Source organism: Python bivittatus, unplaced genomic scaffold (genome assembly GCF_059951505.1).
Source record: "Python bivittatus isolate LINGU-HERP-01145 unplaced genomic scaffold, Pbiv_v1 ctg000440_np1212, whole genome shotgun sequence".
In the NCBI taxonomy this organism is placed as follows: Eukaryota; Metazoa; Chordata; class Lepidosauria; order Squamata; family Pythonidae; genus Python; species Python bivittatus.
Window position 1 is genome coordinate 9,188,296 of NW_028277063.1, and position 13,598 is coordinate 9,201,893.

The 13,598-nt window shown below is 37.5% G+C and overlaps 2 protein-coding genes across 2 annotated transcripts; both read right to left on the reverse strand.

Annotated features, from left to right (window-relative positions):
• Nucleotides 1-9,027, reverse strand: LOC103059300 (vomeronasal type-2 receptor 26-like). Its single transcript, XM_088142505.1, has 6 exons — nt 8,786-9,027; nt 6,547-6,838; nt 4,945-5,787; nt 2,955-3,182; nt 2,096-2,222; nt 1-902 (listed from the first exon to the last, which is right to left on the reverse strand). Exons 1-6 carry the CDS (start codon nt 9,025-9,027, stop codon nt 1-3), a joined length of 2,634 nt encoding a protein of 877 aa, XP_087998631.1.
• Nucleotides 9,028-11,902: 2,875 nt separating this feature from the next.
• LOC148215788 (vomeronasal type-2 receptor 26-like) lies at nt 11,903-13,187 on the reverse strand. The gene is made up of 2 exons (XM_088142791.1): nt 13,070-13,187; nt 11,903-12,804 (listed from the first exon to the last, which is right to left on the reverse strand). Exon 2 carries the CDS (start codon nt 12,788-12,790, stop codon nt 11,903-11,905), a length of 888 nt encoding a protein of 295 aa, XP_087998917.1. The 5' UTR covers nt 12,791-12,804; nt 13,070-13,187.
• Nucleotides 13,188-13,598: the final 411 nt, after the last annotated feature.

A 13,598-nucleotide genomic window follows, 5' to 3' on the forward strand; every position in this document is an offset into this window, starting at 1 on the left:
TTAAATGTTTCTCTTTATCAACTGTTCTTTGACATTCAGTTCAGGCTTCAGGATAATGATGTAACACTTAGGGAAAAAGATGCAGCTTAATAATCCAGCACCAGATGCCAAGATAGAGAAGATCTCCACAGCCACCATATATTCTCCATTAGTGCCCTGATAGGAAGGAATAAAGGACAGCCACACACTGCAAAACACCAGCATGCTGAAAGTGATGAACTTGGCTTCATTGAAACTATCTGGCAACTTCCTGGCTACGAAAGCCACAATGAAGCTGACAATAGCCAAAAATCCCAAGTAGCCCAGGACACAATAAAACATACCAACTGATCCTTCATTGCATCGCACTAGAATTGCTCCAGGGAGGGAATGCATATCAAAATCTGGGAAAGGAGGAGCTGTACATAGCCATGCAGCACAAAAACTAGCCTGAATGAAGGAGCAACCAAATAGGATGAGAGTGGCCAATCTTCTCCCAACCCATTTCCTCATCCTAGATCCTGGCTTGGTGGCCATAAAGGCTAGGACCACAGTGATTGTTTTTGCTAATATACAAGAAACAGCCACTGTGAAGATGATAACAAAAGTAATTTGTCGTAAATAGCAAGACACCATTTGTGGTTGGCCAATAAATTGCAAGGAGCAGAGAAAACAAAGCAATAAGGAGATGAGCAGAGAATAGGTGAGGTCCCGATTGTTGGCTTTGACAATGGGAGTGTTCTGGTTCTTGATGAAAACTCCTAGTATCAGAATTGTGAGTAGAACAAAAAAGAGAGCCAGAAATGCTAAGGTAATCCCCAAAGGATGCAGGTAAGAGAGAAAATGTAATCGCTTGGCAATACATTGATATCTGTTCTTGTTTGGAAATTGATCTTCTGGGCACTGGAAACAGTTGTCCATGTCTAAAAAAATCAATAAACAAATAAATATAAGCAGATAGATAATGTAATGAACTGAATGGTCATTTCTGACAAGTTTTACCTAGATACTTTATTTCAAATCTGGACAAAAATTGACAAGAAACAGAAATTAAGTGTGAAATGATAGAATATTAAGCATAGTTGATTCTGTCTTCATTCTCTTTGACATGTACTGTATTACCCTGAAATCAACAACCTATTTCTGTGATCTCCTACTTTACAAGTATATACATTTCTAAGAAGTTTGCTTTATTGTATAGAACTGAACTAGTGGGATAATAATACCTATGACAGATTATGCTTCTTCACCCCTAACTGTAGAGTGGAGCGGACATCAAAGACCAATAAGTGTTCTGTGTTCTAAGCTTCCTGAAGTCAGAGTTTCACTAGTATCATTAGTGATTTCTAATTATGAGTTGTGATATGCAATAGGTTGCATTGAATGAAACTCTAAATCAAAGGAAAAGATGCATGCTTAAAAGAGGGATGCAAACTTCCTTTCACAACATAATACAAGCCAGCTATATTTTCTTAAAAGACACAAGCACTTCCTATGATATGTCATAAGTATTTTGATATTTATTTAATGGGTAATGTTGTCATTGCCAAATCTGCAAATGTTATACAGAGAAAGAAGTAATCAAGACATCATCCTTGATATCAAAACTTGACACCTAAATACCTCTTTCTAAGTGATAGATGTATTGGAGAAGGAGAAAGTTAGCGGCCCTATGCAAATATAAGTAAATATATGTGGAAGAAGAAATTCTTAATTTCTGCCACTGAACTGGAATTACCTGGTTAATTAGCTATTAGGCCCAGGAAAGCATGTGCCAGGAGGGAAGGAAAGCTGTCTTTTTGTCTTAGGATATCTATCTATCTATCTATCTATCTATCTATCTATCTATCTATCTATCTATCTACCTACCTACCTACCTACCTACCTACCTACCTACCTACCTACCAACCTACCTTCTGATAGTGGTGCCTTTTTTTGGAGATTTATCAACATACTCTGATATCTGATAAATATTTTCTTTTCTGCAGATTCTAGAGAATGAAGACATGCTTTATTGTATTGACTGTAGTACCAGTAAAGAAATTATTGTGCTTTCTTTTTCCTACCAGTATCAATTCAATTTGGAATTCATAATATTGACTCTTATGTCTCCTACCCTTCTGGTCTGAAATCTTCCCATCTGGACATGGAACACAATTGTAGCAGCAGAATGGCTCCCCTTCTTTCTTTTTTCTTCTGTAGCCTAGTTGGCATTTCTCATTACACAGAGCAACAGGCAGGATCTATCCACAGGACAAATACATAAATAAGTCCTTGAAAACATAGTAGTCTACTTAATAGAGAAACATTTTTTTAATCTGGGGAAGTTTTGGGGGGGGGGGGGGTAACTGAGTGGGAAGGATAAGGATCTAGGTGATTTTGGAAAGTCAATGTTAGGTCAATGACTACAACTCCTGAATCAGAAATTAGTAATAGCTAATGGCCCCAGGATTTCTCCACTCTTCAAGTCCCCAAAATATTAAGTCTTAAACTAAAGATATATCTATTAAAAAATAAAGCCTTCCAAATTCCCTCTTAGCCAACTCTTGACTATTCTGTATAAATGATGTAGCCCTCAGTCCAAACACTAAATATTATAAGCAGCCCTTGGCTATCAAAATATTGAACATTCCTGTCCCAAATGAATCTGATACCATATTGCATATCAAAATAAGTGAGAAAGGATTACATTCTATATATTCTAAAACAATTTCATATTGTTGGAAATGATTTTTTTAAAACAAATCAACAGAATAGTGAAATTTTTTTTCTTCTTTCCCCTTCCTTGCCAGTCTATAGCTGGGTTTGATTTAGTTAGAGCCTAGTTATTTTAAATGATTTTAAAAGCTTGTTAGTATAAGAAAATACTCACTGATTTATCTCTAAGCTGTACTGACTAGAAATCATTCATTAATTTCAAAGACTAAGACACTTTCCCATTTAGCTTTTCATATTTGAAATTATTCATACTTCACCTGATTAAATGAACTGTGCCATGTGATGGCCTCTTGATGAATAGTTAATTTATGACCATGTAAAGCCTGTGGATCCAACCATCCAACTCTCACACAAAGAAAGGATTTGTTTGGAAAAGTGACCCAGTTGATAACATCAAATCCAGCTACCAATTCACCATTCTCATCAAAAGATATGGTGTCTCCAGCAGTGTTGTTAAATGAGATGGTCCTCAGAAAATGGTGAAGCTAAAGTGAAAGAGGCAAACCATTTTAAAATATCATAAGGAGAGAAGAAGTGTGTTTATAAAATTTACAAAATGGAAAAGCAGGACTTGTCCTCCAGCTTCATTTCAATAAGTACTTTCTCTCAATATTGTTAAATATGTGGAAAATAAGAATATAAAAAAGCTATACTATATGAATCCAATCTCATCAGTCTAACCTGATTCAGATCATGTGGCAGGCATCTAGAAGGATTTCAGAAGCTCACAAGAAACACATGCTTGTAATAGCTTCCACATTTTCATCCCCCCAATAATTGGTCATTGACATCCAGAGAAGTAGGGCAAGGGGTACAAATGACAAAAATGTTTATGAGATCATAATGCAAACTCCTCCCCTTACACACTTGTATGCAACATCATGATGCAAGTATGAAAGGGTGGGAAATGCATCATGTCACAATACCTGTTTCATCCTTTTGGCATCATTATGGCTAGCTACAGATGCCTTTATAATTACTACTGAGAAGAAGATGCACTGAAGCTAGTACACCATGAAGGCTTACTGAATACCAAGGGACCGAACTGGCCTATAAAAAAGACCAAATGAACAATAGAAAAGAGACATAGCAAGGCAAAATATTACATGGCCAGTACATTAAAAAAAGGGGGGAGGGGGCAAAGCAGATAGCAAGAAGACCTGGCTGTGGCTAAGAGCAGGGAAGTTGAAGAAATAGCTCATTCTGGCTGCACAAGACCAAGCCTTAAGAACAAGTGCATATAAAGCCAAAATTGAGAAGAAAGCAACAGACAGTAAGTGTTGCCTCTCCAAAGATGCTGAAGAAACAGTGGACCACCTAGTTAGCTGCTGCAAGAAGATTGCAAAGACTGACTACAAACAATGGTATGCACTGGAATATCTGCAAGAAATACCATTTGCCTGCAAGCAAGAACTGATGGGACCTCAAAACACTCAGAGCAATAGAAAATGAAGAAGCTAAAATGCTCTGGGACTTTAGAATTGAAACAGATAAGCACCTGCCACAGAACACCCCAGACTTAACAATTGTTGATAAGAAAGACCAAAAATGTCTGAATAGTGGACATTGCAATACCTGGAGACAGCAGAATAGAAGAGAAAGAACTGGAGAAAATCACAAAATATAAAGACCTGCAAATAGAAGTAGGGCGACTGTGACAAAAGAAAACAAAGATAGTGCCAATAGTAATAGGCGCCTTAGGTGCAATCCCAAAACATCCTGAGCACGTTCGGCATTGACAAAATCACCATCAGTCAATTGCAAAAGGCAGCTTTACTTGGAACAGCTTATATCAAGTGAAAATACCTTTAATATTATTAAACAACATCTCCTATTCCAGGTCCTTGGGAAGGACTTGATAGGTGGATAAAAATGCCAAATCCAGTCTAAACATCTGGCTGACTGTGTTACTAACCATAATAATCATAATAATAATAATATGATGATGATGATGATGATGATGATGATGATGATGATGATGATGGATGGACGGACAGACAGACAGACAAAAGACAAAGACAAAGATCCAATATTTTAGTCCCATGAACCAGAACATAGCTTCATTGCTTCTATGTTGCCTTCGATGTCTGGTAGAGAAAGGATTCTATTTCATGACAGGCAAGATGCAAAGTTTGAAAACAGAATGTTATAAAGAAATATAGACTTCTTGATAGCCTCTTGGAACCAGTAGCTATTACATATTAGATTAACCATAATAAAGAGAATTACCTATTTGAAAAACATTACCTGCCAAGGTAACAGATTTGGGGGATCTACCCTACTGGTGGAAGATGAGAGCATCTTATAGAAAGCATGTGCTATGGCATGAACTGCATTGTAGATGCTGTAGCTTTGACTAGTCATGGTCATTTCAAAGAGAGTTCCAGGCAGATTTTCCAAGTTCTCTTCACCAGTGCAAGAATTATTACTCTCTTTGTCCTCATTAGAATCAGGAAATAGACAGTTGAATGCTTGTTCCCAGAAGATCCTGATAAATCCATCTCCTTTTGACCAGGTAGGATGTATAGAATGCAAAAACTCTGTAAACCCCAGCACTTCATTTGAGTGACTTGCCAAAGACAAGGTGCCATGGAAAACATGTATATCAAAATCCCGGTGAAACGTCTCTGATGAGAAATCCCACTGGGCTGTCATAACCCACACCTTGCCTATGGTTAGCTGTGTTGGGCTTTGTACGCTCCCATAAATGTAGACCAGCCATTTCAAGCATGCCACAGCTTGGGAATCTGCATTTACAATATAGACTTTGACACTGGGTTTGGATAATGAAACAGCCATGGCAAGAAGGGGTTCAAATGACTCAAAATTCTCTAAAACACCAGAAAGGGTTAGTGTTCTTTGAATGATTGCTGCACAGATTCCATACCGGGAAAGCATGGGTAACAATGCCTGCACAAATTTTTCTCCTTTATCTTCATCTGGTGAAATAATTCCAATCCATTTCCATTGGAAATAAAGGAGCAGATGAATAATTCCCATGTACTGATTTGTTTCACTGGGGATCATCCGGTAGAAAAAAGGGAGCTGGGTTTTAATGTTCATCACTGGAGCAAACACACAGCAAGCAATCTAAGCAAAAAGATATTAAAAGAAAGAAAGAAGGTTAGAATTATAATAAATAGCCATGAACTATCTCCATTATTTCCTGCAATGAAATCACATTTCTGAAGAAAATGTCTTTGTTGCTAAAACACTGAACCTAAGGTTCTGAAGCATATTTTGTAGTTAAAATTTGAAAAAGGTTAGTTCTGAATAAGCAGCCTGATAAAAGGTTTGTAGGCAAGAACCACATAGTTTTGGGAAACCACTGTCAAAAGAGCAAATTTGCGACTGCGTCTATTTGCAAATGTGAACCTGCCCCCATTATTTTACATTTGTTGAAAACTGAGTAACTAACCCTTTTCATGACTGAACTAAAGTGATATTCTCCTGGAGTTCCTGAAGTCTCTTTCTTCTTCCAGAAAACAGTAAAAGAGAAGGAAAAAAGACAAATTGTATCCAAAATCCATTTGAGGACATAATTCTATTAGGACAACTCAGGATTATGTAATGGTGCAAAGGTTTTCAAAGTTTAAAAACTCTTCAAAGCTAAGTTGGTTTTTAAAAACCACAGAAATAAAATGGGTGAGAAATAAATGTGGCAGGTCATATCTACAACTTATAATCTTAGGCAGAATGTGAAGCTAGACAGGAGATCTGAAAACTGGCTTCCATTAGGCAAAGTGCTGTTCTTAAATTACATTACTGGATTATTTCAACTTTCCCTGTGATTATTGCTGAAAGACTTGTATAGAAGAATTGTAAATGTCATGGCCTACCTACACATACCTGTGGAATCTTATAGATGCCTAAGACAGTAGCCATATGAAGAGAGACTTTGGCATCAAGTCCCCCGATGACAGCTACCAAATTACTTTGCTTCTCGCAGTTGTAATTTAGAATAGTCCTCCTCCGAGCAGACAGAAGTTTCAGGGTGTTCTGATAAGACAGCTTTGCATTATTGTAGCTATCGTAAATGTGGAACCCTATGCTGATATTTGATAATATTTTGGGGTTCTCATTGATCTGCTTCACAGCAAATATTAATGAAAGGACATGTTGGTAATTTTTTAACATTGCCCTAAGGGAAGATTTATATAAGATATGAGATAACTATCACATATACTTTGTAAGCACTTCACTGTGTCTAGAAGCAAAGTTTAAATATTTGTATTCCCACAAATACATATTATATAGATATGACTCTTCATAGACATTATTTAAATACTTTTTGACATTTTTTCTTTGTTTTTGTGGATAAATTTCAAGTTTAAATTATGTATTTTCCCAGCCATATTGAATAAGAAAAGGACTCTCAGGTTGACTCCCAGTATTTGCAAGCACACACATGTAGTTTTCTCAGCAGCATTATGGAACTGAGTTGCCATTCAGTGATTTTTCTCTTATTTCCCAGTCTAATCAACAGGCCTGGACTAATAGATTCCAATCCTAGTAACAAGCAGGTCTGACAATGCTTAGGATCAGCTAAGGATGGACAGGTGCCTAAATATTAACTGTAAAACCAAAAGTCAAAGCCAATTCATTTAACATAGAGCTGTTTTACTCAAAAGCAGCAAAACATATGGATTATAGATTGTCTTTAAACATGCAAGAAAGGCTTTAAATCTCAACCGATTACAGTATGCACTGCCCAAAACAGTTTCTAATCTATGCCAGCCCAGCCTGGATATTTTCTTCTGTTAGTTTCAATAAAAGAGAATGCACTAAACATCTGGAAATGTCATTCCTGCCTCTTTCCACCTTGTGAGACTAATGCCAGCTGTGTTTTCAAATTGACTGGATGTTCAGATATCAGAGCTGTCCTTGGTATTACATTTTAAACACCCCATGAACAAATATTTTTTTCCAAATTGCAAGGGGAAGTGTGTAAGCAGATCTCTGAAGAGATCCACAGCTTGGGCTTTGCAACCACAGAAGTACCCTGCATTAAAATTATCCAGGTTTTGTTTTGTTTTCTAAATAAAATGAAGGGGCAAAAATTTGTCATAATTAATCACATGGGCAAAATATTTCTGTTGATACAATTATCAAAACCTCCAGTAGAAGGAATGTCCTGCTGGATTTTTGTAGGCAGGGAAGAAGAGGTAGAGATGAGAATTTTCTCTCTCTCCCTCTCCCTCTCCCTCTCCTTCTCCCTCTCTCTCTCTCTCTTTCTCTTTCTCTTTCTCTTTCTCTTTCTCTTTCTCTTTCTCACTGTCTGCTCCCAGCTATGGTACACCCTCCCAACACTGCAAACAGACTCAAAAAAAAGGATGTATCCAATTTTCACTTTTTTCTGAGGCTGTAGACTGCTCTCCCACCCAAGACGGGAAAGCAAATGTACCCTATGAATGTTATGCTTTTTTCCCACCTGACAGAATGGTGAAGAAATTAATTGATTTTTTCCATATTAAAATGAATGGGTTTTAAGGTGGCTTAAGTGAGTCTGTATTGCATTGTAGTGCACTGTAACTCTTATCAGTGTCATATCAGTAGAAAGCATGTAATCAGTGCAATGCTAATAGAACATGTAAAAGACATACAGTAGATATACAGAAACAGTTTCTTTTAAATAGATTAACAGATTAGCTGAACCCTAACAAAAAGTTCGATATAAATTTGAAATCTATATACATTTGAGCAATAAAAGATAATATGATCTGTTGTAAAAAGGACAGTGAACTACAAGAGCTCAGAACAAAGAAAATAGAAATGCAACTGCGTTTGGTAGGAAAAGATGAAATCAGAAAGAAGTAGTGATAAGCACAAATATAATATTAGAGGAAGCGGTGGGATAACGAATGATCAAAGGATAGAAAAAGCAACCATTTGCACCATATAAAAATATAATGTAGAAGGAAGTGAATTAAAAATTAATTCTGTAAGACTACCAATAAAAAGCATTTTCAAAATCTCTTTTTCAGCCTTTTTTATGAATTAGATTATTCAGAATAGTCCCAGTTCTTGACCTGGATACGTATCTTGCTACTTCCAATCACTGGCACCTCCAGCTGAAAGATTTGCTTACATGAGTTCATCTACCACCTTTGTTTCGGGGTGTTCCTCAAAGGTGCTTATGTCCAACAGGCAGTCAAACTGGGCAGCAATCCCTCCAATTATTATATCCCCTGTTTTGCAATGCTCATATGGGAACTGGAAGGGCTCACTCACAGAGCAGATGGCATCATGTGCCTTGAATTTAGTTAGCACAGGGTAAGGCAGTTGCCAAAGGAAAAGCTGCAGCAGAAATACCCTTTCCATGGCATGCATTGCTTTAAGACACTGTCCAGCGCTCGGTCTGTTTCTTGACTCTACCTGTCTGGCCAGTGTTCAGTCTGCATTAGGCTGTGAATTAAAAAGGGATGGATAAAATCATATTTCAGTCAACCCACATTTTTAATAAAAAATGAATTATTTCTTTGGATTTCTCTCTGAATGTATGCAGCACCCTAACATATACATTTTATAAACATTTCCCCAAAAATGCATAATTTCTCTTTATTCTTATATTTCAAAAATTTGCAATGCTTTTAGAGTGCAGAACTGCAACATAAATGTCAGAGTGCATGATCCAAATAATCAGATTATTATTAATATATTGGGCTGAGAAAGACAATTTAGATTAGCTCAGTACAAAATTTTAGATCCAACCAAATTCTGAAGGTCCTTAGTCACCAGATAGAACAGTACTGGATTCTTCTGATAAAATGAAGTATTGGACTGATTGGGTCCTGCCTATCTTCTGGACCTTATTTTTTAGTTTCAAATGCACCACAATATTTTATATAAATGTTTATATGTTGTTACTGAAGGTGTTCACTGACTTGAGAAAATGCAGATGGGATTGGTAGAGGAAGGATAAATGTAGTCATCTAACATAATTACAATGTTCTCAGACTTTTCCACAGGGAATGGTGTAGTGTGTTATATTTTACTATGGGCAACGTTAGGGAAAGAACAAAACATGACAAAACTTAATGGTTACATTTTATGTTTGTTCCTTGAAGGAAATGAAGGAACCTTCAGAATTTTTATAGCCTATGGTGAGAAAATTGCAAAACTCTTCAGATCAATTAAGAAGTTAATTTCTTCTTTCATTAAAAAAGAGGACGCCTCAGCTCCCACACATCTAAGGAAGCAGACTCAATCTAAGACTTTGGACAGGAATCAGAATGAAAAGGCTGAGGTCAGATATACTATTCCATAATACCTGGAACTGCTCAAGATGAAAAGGTTGCCCAGAATGGGACCTCTAAATAAAGAATCATGCCTGGGAAAAATATAATAAGAGGCATCTGTGGGATTAAGTTGTCAGAGGCAATTATCCCCCTCCCCCTCCTGCCAGGGGTTACAAAACATTAGTCATCAACTGTTCAGGGACAAATGATAGGCAGGGCTAAAGCAGGGGAACCGAAGTGTTGAATAGCCCTCTCTAGTAAAAGACAGCTTTCACAAATAGTAAAATTGCTATCTTACAAAGGGATTTTAAAATTACGCCAAAATCCAGTTGTAATTAAGAGAAAAGCAACATGTGACCTTGGGTCACAGGTTCTCTTAAACCAGTGATGTATAGCTCTCTTTTTTTTTTTTTCCTGTCACCTAGAGTCTCCAGTAGCTCAGAGGTTTTAACAGCAGTTATATAATCTTTGTTTTAATATTTGAATCAAGTATAGGGTTTCTCCCAGTGTTATGAACAGGAACATTATTGGGGGTGGGGGGCTGACAGGGAAGTGTAACAGTAAGAAGACCATTCTTTCATTGTGCTGCCAAATCTAAGTCAGCAGACATTCAACAAAATGCTGGGTTTTCAAGCATGAAAATGTTTCGCCAGCATCTGTGACTGGCATCTTCAGAGGGCAGGAGCACAGACAGGAGCAGTTCTCTCTGTGCCCAGGATGATGTGACCCTTTTGTGGGTATTTATAGAGATCTGAAGGGGGGATTGGAGGAGGTGGGGGATTGGGGGGTGTCAGAATATGTGTGTATCTTCCTGGGGGTTAGTATTGCTAATCACCCCCAGCATCCACTCGTTAACAACTCAATAGAAGAAAAAACCCTGCCTAACCCCCAGGAAGATACACACATATTCTGACACCCAAACAAGCAGCCACTTGTTAACCCAACCCCCCACCCCCCAATCCCCCCTTCAGATCTCTATAAATACCCACAAAAGGGTCACATCATACCGGGCACAGAGAGAACTGCTCCTGTCTGTGCTCCTGCCCTCTGAAGATGCTGGTCACAGACGCTGGCAGAACGTTAGGAAACAAAACTTCCAGAACACGGCCACACAGCCTGGAAGACCCACACCAGCCATCGTATTCCAGCTGTGAAAGCCTTCGACAATACATTACTTTTCTTTCCTTATTAAATGTTCTTTCTTGTTCATCTCAGGCCTCAATAAAATGATATAGCATTTGGGGGAAAATATACATCCCAGTAAGCCAGCGCTGGAGGATAATACTACCACGGGTATCCATAATATGAATATGTGAATGCTTTAACTCAGAACAGAATTTCTAGAATCTACCATTAAAATTTAGACATTGTTGATCAAATTCATTCTTCTTCTCTCTTACTCATTTTTCATATCTTCTGCAAAAGCCTTTATTTCAATATTTGCATATTATTGTGCAACCAGGCCATGAATATTCTCATTAACCCAAAGTATAACTAGAGCCTGCCCATATAACCTATCCCTTTATTGAACCAATTTGAAAAACATAAAACTTGAACATGCTCCAAAATAAACTTTTCCATCAATATCCAATAGGAACATATATGACTTAATACAATTCCACATTTGTATATGGTAACTGTTTCAGGTTAAGGGAATATATGGACATATCTGATTATATCTGTCAAAAATTACATTCATGTAATCATCATTCACATTATACTGAATGGGACAAATCCATTCTTTGTTGTTGAAAAGCATCCCCTTTTAAGGACTTCTTTTCTCCATACAGTGCTTTGTGTATGGATGGACTTAAATTAAGGTCACAGAGTTTTTTCAAATTTCTTCAAGGAAGATTAATATTCAAAGAAATATTTTAACACATATTTTAATATACAAAGAAAGAAATTAAAAAATACTTCAGGAATAATCAAAATATGTTTCATTATATATGAATACAAAAAGAGAGTCACTTTATTTTCCTTATTAAATGTTCCTTCTTGTTCATTTCAGGCCTCAATAAAATGATATAGCATTTGGGGGAAAATATACATCCCAATAAGCCAGCACTGGAGGATAAGATGGAAAAGATCTCCACAGCTACCATGGATTTTCCTTTGGTGCTCAGGTAGGTTGGAACAAAGGACAGCCAAACACTGCAAAAGACCAACATGCTGAAAGTGATAAACCTGGCCTCGTTGAAACTGTTGGGCAACTTCCTGGCTTGGAAAGCCACATTAAAGCTGACACTAGCCAGGAAACCCATGTAACCCAGGACACAGTAAAACATGATCACTGAGCCCTCGTTGCATTCCATTATGATTTCCCCCTTCAGTGAGTGCAGGTCTGCATCTGGGAAAGGAGGAGAGGTACTCAGCCACACTATGCAAATTCCCACCTGGTTGAAGGAACCCAAAAGGACAATAGAATAGGCCAGTCCTCTCCCTACCCATTTCCTCATTCCAGAGCCTGGTTTGGTTGCCATGAAGGCCAAAATCACCATCATGGTTTTTGCCAATACAGAAGAAAGGGCCACTGAGAAGATAATGGCAAAAGTTGTTTGCCGGAGAAGGCAGGTCATCTTTTCAGGCCTTCCAATGAATAGGAAGGAGCAGAGGAAGCAGAGTAGAAGGGAGAAGAGGAGGATACCAGTGAGGCTCCTGTTGTTGGCTCGGACTATAGGAGTCTCTCGATGCATCCAAAAGATTCCAAGCACAAAAATTGTAAGCAAAGAGAAAATAATAGCCAATGTAATAAAGAGGATTCCTAAAGGTTCTTCATAAGAGAGATAGGTCAATACTTTGCGAATACATTGGTTGTGGATCTTGTTGGAATACTGATTTTCTGGACATTTCATGCAGGCATCTATATCTGTAAAAAGAAAAGAAGTTCTGTTTAAATATATTAAAATGTAACTCAATCTATAGGGCAGCCGTTGGTTTTGATACTTGTTACTTATTTAGTAAAGATAGGATAGGAATTCTCCTTTTTAATGCAAATCAAAAACAGAAGAACTCTTTAAATATATAAAGATCCCCAACAGTACATTGGGCAGCAGAACTATCTTAATGCTGGTTAGCTTTTGTTCATATTGTCTGCTCAGTTAGCCAATGTTCTGTCAATTCTTTTGTCCTACCTATTTTCTCAGAGATCTGCCCTTCTGGGCATGGCACACAATCATAGCAGCAAAATTTCTCTCCCTCCTTCTTCCTTCTGCTGTAGCCTGGATAGCAGTGGTCATTGCACACAGAGAGAGGCAGCACCTAAGCAGAAACATGTATGAGGGAGTCAGGGTAATAAAATGCTAGATATCAATATAGCTTTCCTTAACAAAGAACCAATAATTAGGATGTTAAAGGAGAACAGGTTAACCTCAATTTGGCACTAGCTGCATTGGCAATCTGTAGGTTTTAGTTAAAATCAAATGTATTAATCTTTAAACTTGTCTGGATAGGATCTTATTAATGCTGTCTAGAATATATGAAATAAAATGTTACAACTCAGCACCCGAAGAGTTCCAGAACTTTAGAAGGCCAAAACATTATTTTCTTTAATTACTTCCAAGTATCTGACAATTTTTTCAAATGACGCTTTACCTTTACCTTTAGTTGAGAATCTGGAGTTTCCTCTCACCTGGTTAAAGCTTCTGTGCCATACAATTTGAT